At 60.3% G+C, this 15,821-nt stretch overlaps 5 protein-coding genes and 2 non-coding genes across 7 annotated transcripts; 4 read left to right on the top strand and 3 right to left on the bottom strand.

The window, feature by feature from the left end:
* Window positions 1–232: 232 nt before the first annotated feature.
* Window positions 233–305, bottom strand: GGTG_20031. Its single transcript has one exon. It is a non-coding gene; the product is annotated as a tRNA-Lys (tRNA).
* Window positions 306–308: 3 nt separating this feature from the next.
* GGTG_20032 lies at window positions 309–402 on the bottom strand. Its single transcript has one exon. It is a non-coding gene; the product is annotated as a tRNA-Glu (tRNA).
* A 1,799-nt stretch (window positions 403–2,201) lies between these two features.
* On the top strand, window positions 2,202–5,584 carry GGTG_02177 (hypothetical protein). Its single transcript, XM_009219948.1, has 2 exons — window positions 2,202–4,069; window positions 4,153–5,584. Exons 1-2 carry the CDS (start codon window positions 2,562–2,564, stop codon window positions 5,273–5,275), a joined length of 2,631 nt encoding a protein of 876 aa, XP_009218212.1. The 5' UTR covers window positions 2,202–2,561; the 3' UTR covers window positions 5,276–5,584.
* Window positions 5,585–9,658: 4,074 nt separating this feature from the next.
* Window positions 9,659–10,185, bottom strand: GGTG_02178 (hypothetical protein; the record flags this gene model as incomplete). Its single annotated transcript, XM_009219949.1, has 2 exons — window positions 9,659–9,925; window positions 10,166–10,185. The coding sequence occupies 2 exons, from the start codon at window positions 10,183–10,185 to the stop codon at window positions 9,736–9,738; spliced, it is 210 nt and encodes a 69-aa protein (XP_009218213.1). The 3' UTR covers window positions 9,659–9,735.
* Window positions 10,186–10,727: 542 nt separating this feature from the next.
* On the top strand, window positions 10,728–13,163 carry GGTG_02179 (hypothetical protein; the record flags this gene model as incomplete). Its single annotated transcript, XM_009219950.1, has 1 exon — window positions 10,728–13,163. The coding sequence occupies one exon, from the start codon at window positions 10,728–10,730 to the stop codon at window positions 13,161–13,163; it is 2,436 nt and encodes an 811-aa protein (XP_009218214.1).
* Window positions 13,164–13,277: 114 nt separating this feature from the next.
* Window positions 13,278–13,613, top strand: GGTG_02180 (hypothetical protein; the record flags this gene model as incomplete). The annotated part of the gene is given in 2 exon segments (XM_009219951.1): window positions 13,278–13,388; window positions 13,407–13,613. The coding sequence occupies 2 exon segments, from the start codon at window positions 13,278–13,280 to the stop codon at window positions 13,611–13,613; spliced, it is 318 nt and encodes a 105-aa protein (XP_009218215.1).
* A 541-nt stretch (window positions 13,614–14,154) lies between these two features.
* On the top strand, window positions 14,155–15,792 carry GGTG_02181 (hypothetical protein). Its single transcript, XM_009219952.1, has 2 exons — window positions 14,155–15,389; window positions 15,463–15,792. Exons 1-2 carry the CDS (start codon window positions 14,427–14,429, stop codon window positions 15,562–15,564), a joined length of 1,065 nt encoding a protein of 354 aa, XP_009218216.1. The 5' UTR covers window positions 14,155–14,426; the 3' UTR covers window positions 15,565–15,792.
* The last annotated feature ends 29 nt before the right edge of the window (window positions 15,793–15,821 follow it).

Raw genomic sequence — 15,821 nt, forward strand, 5'->3', positions numbered from 1 at the left:
GGGGGGCGTGCAAACCAAACGGGCTTGCTGTAGCTTTCCTAATTATTAAATGCACCGCTTCTTTTAAAAGTACCCCGAAAACGGCCCAGTTTGCAGGTTGTAGCTTTTAAGGGTCCGGTTTCGTAGCCGTAGGAATCAAAGGGGGCAGGCAGCAAACGTATTGACACCACAAGCAAAAAACAAAAAAAAAAACGGTTGATGTACCTGTGTATTACAGGCGCACCGGGAATTGAGCCCGATGCGGGGGTCGAACCCGCAACCTTGAGATTAAGAGTCTCACGCTCTACCGATTGAGCTAACCGGGCTGGCTCCGATACGGGGAATCGAACCCCGGGCTCGGCAGGACTCAGGACCGGGAGGTCGGTTGAGAGTGCCGGATGTTAGCCACTACACCATATCGGATTTGCTCGTTGAGACTTGTGTTGCAAAGTGTGTGCGGAGCGGGGCTTATAGGGTTTGGTTGGATGACGAGGGCTGTGGGACAAGGATGGGGCCCAGCGGAGCAGGATGTGACCCAGGACGAGTCTCTTGTGAAGGCGGGAGCCACGGGGCCTGGGAGCTGCAGAGGCTGTGGAGCAGCCGACATGCAAGGGAACATGAGATGCCGGCAGGACTCCACGACAACAACCGGGCCGCCTTCCGTTGGGTACTGGGTGGCTGGACGGGCCCCTGAGATGTAGCTTGAGATGTGAGCGTGGGCGGTCTGGACAGCCTCGAAATCAGCGGCTGCAAAAGCTGACTCCAGCCACGCAAACTCAATGTCCTAGATGTGTCGACAAGAGGGGCACTAATTGTATGTCAGGCGAGCCAGGGAAGCCGCCCAGCGATTTATTCGGTTGACTGGCTCTAACGCACGCTCCGGTAACCTTCTAGCCCCGGACCAAGCCTGGTTGTTGACAATGGCCTCGCCCCGATCTTTGATCTGGGTTCAGATGGCGTGACGGGCGGATTTCCATAGTTGAACCATGTCTTTGGTAAGGCCATTAAATGGTATGTATTAGTGCAAAATACAAGACTATGTGAAGCTGGAGGCTGTGAATGCCCGGTCTGCCCGTGCCATGCCAGACCTGTGGGTACATCATTAAAGTCCCTGTGCTGGCCACTCTGGATGAAACAGCGCTAAAGCCAGTGTTGTGCTATAATCGCTGCTTGTGGCGAGTGAAAGCAAGCACACGCCACCCGTGAGGGTAGCGACGGAACCACCGTAATATCGCCTTGGGTTTGAACTCACGGCCATCTGCATTCCACCGAAGAAAAAAAAGAAAAAAAAGGGAAAACAAAATTGGCTGCTACAAACAGAACAACATCCCTGGCAGCAATGTGAGCAGAACTGAACCCGCCGCAAGCGCCGTCAGAACCGGTTCCATGCCAGGAGCACACCGGCTTGGAACTCAAATGCGCATCGGAAATAGCGCACGTCTATCGCGGGGGGTCCGTTGCTGGGCTGAATAGGCTAGGCTCTAGCGGCGGAATGGCGAGGATGCCTCATGCAGGATGCTCCGGTGCAAAAAAGGGACCCCGGCCAGGGTTGGCCGGTTGCCGAGGGGGGGCTCGTGGGAGCCGTCGCCATGGGCCCGCCTGAACACCAGTTCATTCTAATCGTGCAGCAGATAATCACGCCTTACCTGATACGGCCTGGCGTCCGAATCTGAGACGGCCAGCACGAAAATAAGAATGAGAAGAAGCAACGCGTCCATCCCTGTGGCCAAACGGTGGCCAGATCGCAACGGCCTGTGGTTTTGGGGGTGGCTGGACTCAGATCTGAGAAGATGCCTCCTCGCTCGATTGGTATACTCGAGCTAGAGTATACTCGAGCTAGATAGAATAGGGAGTCTGGCGGTGTGTTGCTGCCGGCCGGACCTTCAAGGTCAATGATTTTCCTGCGGCTCCAGCCTGCCCCTTCCCTTTCGCGATTCCCGGAAAGGATCGCCGGCGCTGGTGCAGGATCCGGTGCAGGATCCAGTGAGCCTAGCCCCAATGCATGCCGCCCAGCCATGTGCGAGCAAATGAGGAGGGCTCGAAACGTTGCGAATCACGGCTAGTGGACCCAAATATCCCAGGCCGAGTCAGCGCCAGGACTCTGGGGAGCAGGGCGAGCAAGGGGCTTCCCGTGCTGGGTGCCAGGGTTGTCTGCACGCGCCCTCCCCTTTTTCGTGCTGCCGCCAGAAGCAGCGTAGCGCGTGCTGCCGGACAGGAGGCAGGCAGACCTTAGCACGCTCAACAGCACCAGCCGCTAAGCCCGTACAGGCTCAACCACGCCTGCGTTGGCCAGAAACAGGGGAGGGCAGGGGGCTGATAAGACAACACAGCAACCACGACCTCGGCAACATTAACCCAATAAATACAAACTCTTCCACGCTCCACGCCGACGTCAGCAGCAAACGCGAGCGGCTCAATGTCCCGACGACCGTTCCTACGGTCCTTCACTCTTTTGGTATAACAGTATAACACGGCTCTGTCGCAACTCGGCTTGTTATCTACACATTGCCTCTCCTACGGATCGCCTATCACTCTCTACGGCCGAACGAAATCCGAGGGACACCACCACGAGCCGGGACAAGATGCCGGGCCGCCCGTTCCCCGTCGCCGATTGGGCTCCCGTCCAGGACTCCCTCATCGGCGCCGACAACTCGAAGCAGTTCGCTCTCCCGACCGACCCCGATAAGTTTCACGCCATGGAGCCGGACAACGGTCCCCAGCCCGCCATGCCATCCTCCTCGCGACAGCCAAAAGCCCCCGAGTCGCGCGTCCGGAGAAGCCTGAGCTTTTCGTTTGGCCGGCGCCCGCGACCCAAGTCGGGTGTCTTCAATGCCGATGAGGCCGTTTCGAGACTGCCCGGACTGGTCCTCGAGGACGGCGAGGACTCGGCCGACGCGCCTCCCCAGACGCAGCAGGGTGGCGGCTCCGAGGTGGGAATGGACGGCCCCGGGAAGGGCAAGAGTCAGATCAAGGGCATGATTCGACGGGCCTCGGTCTCTCTGAAACAGCTCGTCCCTCGACGGGCCACGATAACTGCCGGCACGGGCGAGGATCATCACACGCACCGCCGCTTCCTGCGATCGGCGCAGGGCTCCGGCAGCTTCTCGGGAGGCGAGGGCCTCCTCTTCCGTCCCACGTTTAGCTTTTCGAATCAGCCCGAGACGGCGCGTCCTACCACGGCGCACTCGTCTACATGGCAACGTCTCCGCCAGGCCGCGAGCTTCCGCAACTCCCGCGGCAACGTGCTCGAGACCATTGAGTCCCCGAGGTCATCCCACTTCTTCGGCGGCCCCGTCCCGGGCTCGGGTGCAGCGCCCCCTGTTATACCACCCAACACAGGCAACGCCGCACGCGCCGCCGCCGCCGACGCAGCCATGCAGGCTGACGCCCTGAGGTGGCTTGGCCCCGCCGAGTGGACGGCGAGTGAGGCTGGCGGCAGCATGCTCGGGGCCGGCAGCGGAAGCGGCGGCCGTCCGGCCTACCACACCAACGGGCCGTACCACTCCAACGACGGCGAGAGCGGGATCGGAATAACCGTGACGGCGACCGAGTCGGAGGAGGAGCGCGAGAAGGCCGACTCGCGGCTCGGCTTCGTCCGCCCCGGCGGCTCGGGCTCGACGGACCACCTTCAGGACAGCGCGCTCCTCGTCGGCGGTGGCGGCGGCGGCGGCGGCCTCGCGTTCGACCACCAGGGCCACGCTCAGCAGCAGCAGCAGCCGGCCGACGGCGGGATCCCGCGCGTCGACTTTGTGGCGCAGCTGCCGCTGGAGTTGGCCATCGAGATCCTCGCGTACCTGGACGGGCCGGACCTAGCGACGGTCGAGCGCGTCTCGCGGGCCTGGCGCCACGTCACGACGTACCAGCACATCTGGCGCGAGTCGTTCCTCCGCGGCATGACGACCACCTTTGCCACGAGCGGGCCCGTAAAGCCCGGGGCCGGGCTTGGCGTCCCGCCCGTGCGGCCGGGCGGACAGTGGAAGGACATATACCGCGCAAAGGTGGAGCTCGACAAGCGCTGGAAGGCCGGCGCAGCTAGCCCGGTCTATCTCAACGGCCACACGGACAGCATCTATTGCCTGCAGTTCGACGAGTGAGTTCCCTTGGACGTGACCGTGGATTTTACTTTTGCATGTGACCATCTGGCTGACTTGACTTTTCTGTGCCCCGTTCCAGGTCCAAGATTATCACCGGCTCCCGTGACAAGACCATTCGCGTCTGGGACATACACACGCTCTCGTGCCTCTTCGTAATCGGACCCCCCGACGTCGTCAGAGACCAGGACCTCGTGTTTGACCGCGACGGCAACCCCACGCACTTTGCAACAACCGAGACCAGCCCCCGAGCGAGCCCGTCGATACCGTCCATGCTCACCTTCCCCAACATGCACCACAACGCGTCGATCCTGTGCCTCCAGTACGACGACCGCATCCTGGTGACGGGCTCGTCGGACGCTACGTGCATCGTGCACTCCATCTCGGGCGGGTACCGGCCCATCAAGCGGCTGCAGGGCCACTCGGCCGCGGTGCTGGACCTCTGCTTCGACGACCGCTACATCGTGACGTGCTCCAAGGACGTGTCCATCTGCGTGTGGGACCGCGAGACGGGCGCGCTGGTGCGGCAGCTGCGCGGGCACGCGGGGCCCGTCAACGCCGTGCAGATGCGCGGCGACGCCATCGTGTCGTGCTCGGGCGACTTCAAGGTCAAGCTGTGGAACATATCGACGGGCAAGTGCATCCGCGAGTTCGCGGGCCACACAAAGGGCCTGGCCTGCAGCCAGTTCAGCGAGGACGGCCGCTACGTGGCCAGCGCCGGCAACGACCGCACCATCCGGGTCTGGGACGCCAACACGGGCGAGTGCGTGCGCGAGGTCAAGGCGCACGAGAACCTGGTGCGGAGCCTGCACATCGACAGCGTCTCGGGCCGCCTGGTCAGCGGCTCATACGACACGGACATCATGGTGTTTGACATGGAGACGGGCCGCCAGCTGCTGCACTTCCCGCGCTGGCACGCCAGCTGGGTGCTGAGCGCCAAGAGCGACTACCGCCGCATCATCTCGACGGGACAGGACCCAAAGATCCTCGTCATGGACTTTGGGAAGGGGGTCAGGGGCATCGAGATGCTCGAGTCTTGCATGCGCCGCCGTGCGAGCCACGGCGGCGGCTGCGGCGACGACGACGGGGCGGCTTCGGGGTGCGCCGACGAGGCCGGCGGCTCGGCGCAGTCGCCGCCGCCGTTATCGCCGCACAGGCGACACATCTTGAACGCGGTCGGGGGGAGGCCGGCGGGATACATCTAGAGGGGAAAACATCACACGAGTGAAGGGACAAAACCATCGGAAGGAGGTGGCGAGCCTAATCTTTAATGCTTCCTTTTTATTCATCGTTTTTCTCTCTCTCTCTCTCTCTGTTATATCTCATCACCTCTCTGGTTGGAGTCAAGGTTAAGGGATTTGCTTTGGATATCCTCGCTGGCGGGAACCGGTTGAGCGACATGAATATAGACATATGCAGCGTTTGATATTTTGTGAAGCATTTCAATTGCCTCTACTCTGTTTCGTCTAGTTAAATCACTCTCTGTGTTGTATACACACTTTCTTGCATCGTGGAGTTGACTCTGCTCTAGTCTCACTCAATTGACATCTGCAAAGCACTTTGCGTGTCTCTCTTCCGCCTGTTCCGAGACGAACGGCTGTATCCCAGGGCCGATCTACTTTATGTAGGTTTACCCATCCTGTTCCTTTGTGCTTTTGATGTGTATGGCCACCCGAGTTCGCAAGTTCGCTTGATATGACGGCAGACGTTCCTCGCAGCGGCTTGTCCAACATATTGGTTGTGTCATTGGGACATATTCGTCGACTGCTGTTACTCCTGCTGCTGACGTAGACATCGCATCTACTCCAAGAACGGTGTCCCTTCTCGCACCAGGCCGAACAATTCATCTTTGCCCAGGGACCCTTGCTCTGAAGATTCACCATGCAGCGAACACACTTTCTGATGGCTAGGTAATCCCACCAACGGTCCGGACCCGCCGCTTACCCGGTTGGCCACCGTCCCGTCTCCTCGCCGCGTCCTCTTGTCAACCAATATCGGGCGCAGGTGAGATTTTGTTTGCCGAGCACTGGGCTTGTCGGTTTCACGGGGGGGAGGGCGAGGTGGTGGGTGTTGCCGTTCCACTGGATGGTTTTACACTAGGCGATTACATAGGTACTCTCGCCTCCTACCCTTTCGCCACCGCCGCGGAAACGGACTGCACGAAAGAAAAGGGCAGCCAGCCAGTCACGACGGATACCGAGTCTCGCAGATAGATGAGATGTGTACGTGATGGTGACAGGGGCCACGGGATCCAGGGGTGGGCTCAGGGCCGCCGAGTTGGAGGGAGCCAATCGTCTAGGTCGGTTTGGGATGTTGGTGGTAACGTTGTCTACGTTGCATAAATTCCCGCGCGTCAAACGTAGGACGGGCGAGCTGGCAGACAAGCCTACTTATGGGAATGGAATGGGTGTCCTGTTGATCGCCGTGGGCGGGCGAGGGCTCGTCCGATGAACGACATCTCGTCGTCGTCGACTTGTTTTGTCTGCCCACCACCCGCTCGTTCTCGGCGGTCCGGCAAGCTTTTGCTCCTCCGTCGTGTCCAAGGGCCAGCCAGGCAGGGAAAGATCAGACGAGCGTGTGTGCTCGTGCTCGTGCGCGAGAGCGTGCAAAGCGACAGAAAAAGGCCGCAACGATCCTGGCGTGTCCAGGGGGACAACAGGAGAGGGAACAGGGGGACTTGTTTGACTACTATTACAACCATCCAATAACCAATGATATTGTTTCCCCTGGTTCTTTTTTTCGCCGCCCCGATTTATGCCAACAAGCAAACAAGCAAGATTCGAACCCTTGCGCGGCGCCCCCCGTCGATGCATGAATTCCCAAGAATCCCCTCTGCTCCCGCGCAATTTGCCTCTGACAAAACGATGGCCAGCACCCAGAGAATAGGGAGCGGAAGGAAAGGCGATGCGAGTCGCTCCCAGCGGGTCGGAAGGGAGGGAGGGTGCGCACTTCATTGATACCCGCGGGCAATTTCGCCATCAGCAGAGCGAATTGGGAGGCTGCCGCGGGGCCCGATGTGGGAGCAGCTCAAACGTGCAGAGCCTGGCCAGGGGGTCCCCATTATTGCGTTTCGAAACGAACAAAGACCGCGGAGTGGGAAAGTTGACGACTTCCTTGCCGACTGGGGAGAAAAAATGCACGGATTCGGCACACACAACGCCACCAATGGGGGGCCGCACGGGGCACGCGAGAGCGCTTTGGGCCGCTGTCAAAAAAGGGTCGCATCAGAGAGGAAAAATATTGCAACTCCCGTCAGTCCTGAGGGATATTGGGTCCCCATGGCGGATGGACACGTTGCTTTGCCCACGGATAGGGCAAGAAACTTGAAGGGCTTTCTATTGTCCCAAAGTGTGTCCGCGTCCTCGTGGATGCCACGATGGTAATGAAAGGGAACAGCAAAAAAAAAAAAAGTCACCAAAATCGCGTCTTGGTTACATGAGACAACACAGGGTCTCGGCCAATGGAAGGGTGTTTCGGCTTGTCAAGGCGGTTCTTGTGTTGCTTGGTCGCCCTAATCTTTGAGAGGATCTGCAATCGACGAGCCGCCACCGCCAGGGGTTCGATCAACAGCGAGGATTCCATACCGGATGGTAGGTAGCCGTGCGTCTGCCCTGCCCTGCTCTGCCCTATGCGGTTGCTGCATCTCTGTGGCTCCAAAGTCGACATGCGCGCTCCCGTCGGGTTCGAACTCCAGGCAGGGGCCAAAGAATCTGGCCCTTGGCTGGCTACACAGATTCAAAGCAGGGAACATGTTTGCTTAGCCGACTCTTGGAGCAAAAAAGAAGGCCAACAGACGAGGCATGCGGCCACCCGCAAGGGGCCAGCGAACACTTGCATTCGGCATGCAGGAGAGACATTCCAAAAGAATGCCTCGACGCGGCCCCCGTTGAGAGAGAGGCCCGTGTTCGTTTGGCTTTTGTGCGGCATGGCCCGCCAAGATCGGGGTGGACAATGGCACACCGAGAAGCGAGGGGTGTTTTGCGATCTGTGTTTTATTCGTTCTTGTTTGTTCCTGCATTCTCCCTTGTTTTCCTTTTGGTCCCGCTCGTTCGGGGAATATGCAGCTTCACTGAGCGGGGGGACGAGGGGGACGACATGGGGTCCGTTTCAAACCGATCTGCAATCTCACGCAGCGACTGGCTGGCATGCTCGCTCTCTTTGGCGCCGGGCAGGAAATGGCAGGCTGTGGCTGGCCCAACTTGCCGTGCTGTGTGCGCGTGGCTGGGCTGGGCATTCGTCGGTGAGGTCAGAGAAGTAAAGGCGAAACAGAGAAGCAATGAAAGCAGAGCGGACCGAAAGCCGACAGACAAGTCACAGGTGCTGGGAAGGGCAAAGGGAGGGCTCTTGGCTCGAGCGGGAATCGGACGACTGGCGCTGGTGTGCTGTCATGAGGCGCAATCAATTTGATGGGTGTAACCTCGTTCCTGCATCTCGACGGCTCCACACCTTAATTCATGTGCGGCACGGCCAGATCGCTCCATCGCTCCATCGCTCCAGATCCCATGCCCAAAACGAGCCGTCGCTTTTTTCTTGCTTGGTTGCCCGTTTGAGCCTCCAGAGCCGGGAGCCAGTCGTCTGGTCTGGACTGCATGTTCTCTGTGTCTGAAAAAACTTCTTCGTCTACAGACTGCTCTGAGTCATCGCGTGCCAAGAAGGCAGTTGAGCACTCAGCTATCCAGGTAGGTAGGTAAGTGGGTATGTAGATGGCCAGCATGGCTGCCGCTGGCGTCCATCGCCTGCGCGCCTCGCAAAGGCGGGTGGCTGTTTTACACAGAAACACGCCAGCGCGGCGGATGCGCGCGGCAAGTCACGCCCTGTCTTGCCCAGTCGGCTCGACTCCAAAACTGCGCATGCCTGGGTAAGATGAGATGGCGCTATCAAATACAACGTGTGGGGGCGTCTTTGATAGGCAACCCGACCCAACTTTGGGCGGCGACAGCGATAGCTCAGCAAAAAGGGGTTGCTCTGTCGGCAGCTGCAAAAATACAGAAATAGACTCGTGCCAGCGAATGGACCATCGTCAACATGGGACGACGAACAGGGTGGTGGGACCGTGGAGTTGTTTGCTGCGGTTCGGCCTGGGGTGGTAGTTGCATGATGATTTGCTGAGCGATCGTCCCCCAGGCATGACCAAAAGGGGGCACCCACGCAGACGCACGCTCCCCTGACATTGATCTCCACACGCCCCCGTCCCCTGGCGGTAAGCCACTTCGTCTGTGTGTGGTTCCCGCACGGGGAAAAAGACAAAAGAGGAAAGCAAGGAGACAAAAAGGAAACATTCCATAGACGGGCCGGAAGCACTACCCAACGACCAGCAAAGTACCTCAAAATCGGCGCATATCGAGCAGGGATGGCAGAGGACCAAGATTTCCGGCCCACAGCTGCCGATGGTGGTGGTGGTGGTGGTGGTGGCATTCACCACCACTCTAACCCCCTGCCCCGCCGTGGCACGACGTCGACGGCCGCGGCGGGTGGTCCCCTCCCCTGTGCCGCCGGCGCTGCTGTTACCGGGAGTGGTGGTGGTATAAGACGAGACGACTCGTCGCCTCCTCCCTGCCGTGCCGCGCCCTCTTCTTCCCTCTCCCCCTCAGCGCCCGCGCTGCCAACCGACTTTTCCTCTCGCCGTCGTTCCCGTTCCCGTTCGCTTCCTTCTTCTTGTCCGTCTTCATCCCCTTCGACCCGACCGAGGCCCAGTCGCCATCGCCCTCGAGGTCTTTACCGTTCGTTCGTCCGCCGATTCTTGGACTGGTTCTACGCAGACGCTCTTTTCTGGCTTCCCGCTTTCACCCTTGACCATTCCGATTCTGTTACACCTTTCTCGTCCCAGGGGGCCGACCACAACCGCAGCTACTCTCCTATTCCGTCATCTGTAAGTATTGTGATATTCCGTGTGCTCAGGGGCTTTCCTACTCTTGCATTGTCTTTTACAATTGTTCCCGTTTCTCTCTTTTGTCTTGTATGTGGGGTATGATGCAATGGGCAAGGAGGCGGGAGGGTAGGGGGTGGGGTGCGTCGAGCAGAGCCGCCGTGACTGGGCTTTGTCCACCTACAGCAGAGCCCCAAGGCCATTCACTCTCTCCTCAGACCTCACTCACCCGCTCTGCCCGCCGTTCATCCAACACGACTGTCCTTTCACACTGTGCCTGTCAATGGGACTGAGGGCCTATTGTGTGCGGGGTGACGAAAGGGCTGCCGCCTTGCCTGCCACGGCGCGTCACACACACAACCCTCCCACGCCCGTTTTTATATCGCCCCTCCTCGGCTTGTGTTTGTTTTCCTCCTCCTCGTCCCCCTCCTCATACTTCCACGACGCACAAAACTTTCGCGCTGGTTTTTATCCTTCCACCATCGAACCCGTCCGAGACGTTGTTCTCACTCCCCATCTTCTTTTTACCAAAGCATCTGCAAGCACTGCCTTCATCTCTCTCCCGCATTCTCGTCCCAAGTGGACGCGGATTTGAATTCCCGCAGCACACACCTTTTCACTTTCTTCTCATCACGACCAAGAGACGCGTCACTCCCAATCACTGCTAACCCGCCTGGCGACGCAAGCTTTCTCAAAACCAAAGCTCCTTTGCACCATCACCATCATCAGCCTTTCAGGAACCAAACAGAAAAAGCACCGCTCCCGCTCGGATTAGCTGGTTCTTCGTCATCATGGGTCTCGGAGCCACTCTCCTGACCTCTTTCGTCCTGGCCTCGCGCCTGCTGAGCCCTGCTCTGGCTGCGCCCGCGCCTCAGGCCATCCCCTCGGCGCCCGCCGATCCCGCCGCGCCCGCTGCGCCCGCGGCCCCTGCTCCGGCCAGCGGCTGGTGGTACGACAAGGCCCAGCGCCAGGCCGTCGCCGCCTTTGGCCAGCCGGACTACAAGGTCTTCCGCAATGTCAAGGAATATGGTGCCAGGGGCGACGGTACGACTGACGATACCGAAGCCATCAACAAGGCCATCGCTGATGGCGCCCGCTGTGGTCAGGGCTGCAGCGGCAGCACCACCACCCCTGGTCTCATCTACATCCCCTCGGGCACTTACCTTGTCAGCAAGCCTATCGTCATGTTCTACTACACCCAGCTCATCGGTGATGCTTCGTCTCTGCCTGTCATCAAGGCCGCGCCCGGCTTCAAGGGCATGGCCGTGCTGGACTCGAACCCGTACGACGACAAGGGAAGCAACTTCTGGGTCAACCAGAACAACTTCTTCCGCCAGGTCCGCAACTTCGTCATTGACCTGACGGCCATGCCCGAGACGGCCGGCGCCGGCATCCACTGGCAGGTGTCGCAGGCCACGTCGCTGCAGAACATCCACTTCAAGATGATCGCGAGCGCCAACACCAAGCAGATCGGCGTCTTCCAGGACAACGGCAGCCCGCAGTCCATGAGCGACTTGACGTTCGAGGGCGGCGAGTACGGCTTCTTCGCCGGCGCCCAGCAGTTCACCGTGCGCAACATGACCTTCCGCAACTGCAAGACGGCCGTCTTCGCCAACTGGAACTGGCTCATCGCGCTGCAGGACATCACCATCGAGAACTGCGGCGTCGGCATCGACATGGCCAACGGCGACGGCTCGCAGACCGTCGGCTCCGTCATGCTCATGGACTCGGTCATCCGCAACACCCCGGTCGGCGTCCTGACCTCGTACAAGCAGGGCGCGGCCTCCACCAACGGCACTCTGATCCTCGACAACGTCGACATGACCACGGGCGTCGCCAACGCCGTCGCCGAGGGCACCGCGGGCAAGGTCCGCGGCACCATCCTGGCGGGCGGCTCCAATATTGCCTCATTCGTCCAGGGCCGCACCTACTCGCCGCAGTCTCCCGGCGTCGGCAAAATCCAGCAGGGCACCGACAAGGCCGTCGCCATCCCCGACGTGCTCAAGAACAAGGCCACCGGCAAGGTCTTTACGCGCTCCAAGCCCCAGTACCTCGACGTCCCCCTCGCCAACGTGGTCTCTGTCAAGTCCAAGGGTGCCAAGGGTGACGGCAAGACGGACGACACCCAGGCCATCCAGGCAATCTTTGACGCGGCCAAGCCCGAGCAGCTCATCTTTTTCGACCACGGCGCCTACATCATCACCGACACCGTCAAGGTGCCCAAGAACATCCGCATCGCCGGCGAGATCTGGCCCTACATCATGGCGTCGGGCCCCAACTTCCAGGACCAGACCAAGCCCCGGGCCGTGTTTCAGGTCGGTCAGCCCGGCGACGTCGGCTCCGTCGAGATGAGCGACCTCATGTTCGAGACCAAGGGCCCCGCAGCGGGCGCCGTCCTGATCGAGTGGAACGTCCGCGAGGAGAAGCAGGGCTCGGCGGCCATGTGGGACGTGCACGTGCGCATCGGCGGCTCGGCCGGCACGGAGCTCGACTACGACAAGTGCAAGAAGGCGCCCAACGACCCGGCCCAGACCAAGAAGACCGAGACCGAGTGCCTGGGCGCGTTCCTGATGCTGCACGTCACGGAGCAGGCGTCGGCCTACATCGAGAACTGCTGGTACTGGGTCGCCGACCACCACCTCGAGCCCTTCCCGGCCAACCACCCGGACCCGTCGCAGCAGATCAACGTCTTCAGCGGCCGCGGCGTGCTCGTCGAGTCCCAGAAGGGCCCCGTCTGGATGTGGGGCACGGCCTCGGAGCACAGCGTGCTGTACAACTACCAGACGGCCAACGCCAGCAACGTCTACATGTCGTCCATCCAGACCGAGACCCCCTACTTCCAGGGCTTGCCCGAGGCCAACACGCCCTTTGCCGTCAACGCGAACTTTGCCGACCCGGACTTTGACGCCTTCTGCGCCGCCAGCGGCGGCGGCAAGGCCTGCCGCCGCTCGTGGGGCCTGCGCGTCGTCGACTCCAAGGACGTCTACGTCTACGGCGCCGGACTGTACAGCTTCTTCGAGAACTACGGCCAGTCGTGCCTCAAGGACCAGAGCTGCCAGGAGCACATGGTGTCGCTCGAGCGCTCCCCCTCGACCCACATCGTCGGCCTCAGCACAAAGGCCGCCACAAACATGCTCACCGTTGACGGCAAGAGCGCCGCGCTCGACAAGGACAACCGCAACAATTTCTGCGCCACCCTCGCCCTCTTCTCGTCCCCGGCTGCTTAGGAGCAGGCCGGCGGCGACGACGATGACGACAGCCGCGGCAGTGATGATGGCAAGGCGACTGGAAGCGGCACCGTGTCTGCTTCAACCGGAGCCACTTCTGCTGCCACTGGAACCATGTCCACCGGCGGAGTCACTTCTTCCATTCTCCCTGTCGCGACCAGCGCTGCCTCGACCGAGGCTACTTCTGCTACCATTCCTGTGGGCACAGGCGCTTTCTCGACTACGGTCACTTCTGTCCCCCAGCCTGTTAGCACCGGCTCTGTCTCGACTGGAGTCGCTTCTGCTTCTCAGTCTGTCGGCACCGGCATCGGCTCCGTCTCGACTGGAGTCGCTACCGCTACTCGGCGCATTGTCACACAGACCGTCACGACCACGGTCATTGCTGCTCCGACCCCGACTGCTGGCACCAGCGGCTCTGGCTGTAGCGCGACTCTTCATCGCAAGCACTGAGCGTTCTCTTCTTCTTCCTGCATTTTGATGATATCCCATGGTGCATCAGTCACGAAGCAACTTTTTCTCCTTTTTATGCAAACTTACTCATAACCCATTGTTGGAGTGGCCACTCTTGTACATAGAACCCCGTTCAGGTTCTTGGGTGGCCGCCTCCAAATGTTTTCATAGTGTCTTTTCTTTAAACCTTCACTTCTTCTGAGGAGTCCCAGCGGCTCCTCACCTCTTTTTAACACCACTTTCTTCACTTCTGGGACAGGGCCTCAAAAGAAGGCACCTGAGGGTTTTTACGGCGCAAGTGGGAGGCATTACGGGAAATACCGGTAGATAGCAAACCAAAAGCATTACGGGGTTTCACGCACCTGGTATTGAACAAATAGTGCAGACGCAGACGAGTCATGGTGACATGTGATTCTTGGGTGAAAGTGGCCACCAATTCAGGCTTGAGTGGCGCAGCAGGGACAAAGCCACGGCGTGCCTGACTTCTGACTGGCGACTCCACCGTATTGGCCGTGACGGCTGCCCCTGCAATGAGAATTGACAACGTCATCGGTTCGACCTGCCAATTGTCATGCGGGCGGATCTGATGCCACGGCGGAAACTCAATCAACAGTCGCAACGCCATGCCGACCGGCCATTCCGGCTCCCTTGATTGCCTCCAGATCAGGACACGTAGGGTGCCACGGCCTTTGTCAAGTCTGTGAAATTATCGAAACTCTTGTTATTTCCACCGGGTACTTGTGTTCTAAGACAGTCAACCTCGACAGCCACCTCAAAGCCGAAAGAAAGCGCGTCATTGAAAAAAACCTAACCATGGCCGACGACCCCCAGACGCCAGCCAGCAAACAACGCCCTTCCAAGATGGCAGCCTCGACTACCTCGCCCCCCTCCTCCTCATCACCATCCTCCTCCTCCTCCGCCGCCCAGCAGCGCAACCCGCCGCACCTCCCGACCCCCGTCGAGACCGCCGTGCTGGCGCTGTACCCGGCGCTCCTCGTCTTCGGCTCCGTCTTCGCGCTCGTGTCGCCGCAGGTGCGGGCGGCCGCATACGACGCGGGCGCGCAGTCGCTGCGCGCCGCCGACGCCCCGTCGTACTTTGCGCGCAAGGACAACCTCGTCAACGTGCTCTTCGTCAAGCGCGGCTGGGCCTGGGTGTCGGCCGCCTTTGCCGCCTTTGTGCTGACGCACCCCCACCACACCAAAAACACGACAACCGGCAGAGGAGGGGGGCAACAAGGCGGCAGCAGCAGCAGGCGCCTTCGCGCCGTACTGAGGTGGGCCCTCGTCACAGGCTGGTGGGTGTTGGTGACGCAGTGGTGCTTCGGCCCGCCGCTGATCGACCGCGGGTTCAGGTACACGGGCGGAAAGTGCGAGGAGGCCGAGCAAAAGGTGCGCGGCGCCGACAACTACGCCGCGTCGCCCGTCGACATCTTCAGCGCTGCCGCATGCCGCACCGCGGGCGGGCGCTGGCGTGGCGGCCACGACATCAGCGGCCACGTGTTCCTGCTCGTCCTCGGCAGCTTCTTCCTGCTGCAGGAGGCCGGCTGGGTCGCCGTGCGCGCGTGGGAGGGGGCTAGCGGCGGCGGCGGGAGGAGGGATTCGCGTGCCGTCGTCATGCCTGACGGGGCCGTCAAGGGCGTCGACGTGGAGGCGGATGGGAGGAGGGAGGATCCTTCTGAGCTGGGGTTTGGTGGCAGGTTCGTGGCTGGAGTTGTCGGGTTGTCCATGTGGATGCTCCTTATGACGGCCATCTACTTTCACACCTGGTTTGAGAAGGTAAGCGGTGAAATTGGACCCCTTTTACATCACGTGGTGTATGCGTCCGCTAACTAGGATTATGTGGTAACAGCTGACGGGCCTCCTGGTGGCGCTGATCGGCCTCTATGGTGTCTACATTCTCCCAAGATCGGTTCCTGCACTGCGCAAGGTGATTGGGCTACCAGGGATATAGTCGAGCTCGCTCGGGCTGGGCTGGGCTGGGGCGTACGGCATAGAGGATAGAGGTTATGGTTTCTTAACAACTGTTAATAGTAATCGATGCGTTGCCTGTCCAAGCTTCTTTTGCTTTGCAGCAGGGACTTGTAACATAAACTACATCAAATACAGTAGCTCGCCGTTCGGATGGCCTGGTTTTCCATTTCTCCTGCCTGTTTCCGTAGCCCGTTCTGGAGACAGCCCACGGCTTAGTCATCCAAACCCGCGTCTTGC

The sequence above is a fragment of the Gaeumannomyces tritici genome (assembly GCF_000145635.1).
Source record: "Gaeumannomyces tritici R3-111a-1 unplaced genomic scaffold supercont2.1, whole genome shotgun sequence".
Classification (NCBI taxonomy): Eukaryota; Fungi; Ascomycota; class Sordariomycetes; order Magnaporthales; family Magnaporthaceae; genus Gaeumannomyces; species Gaeumannomyces tritici.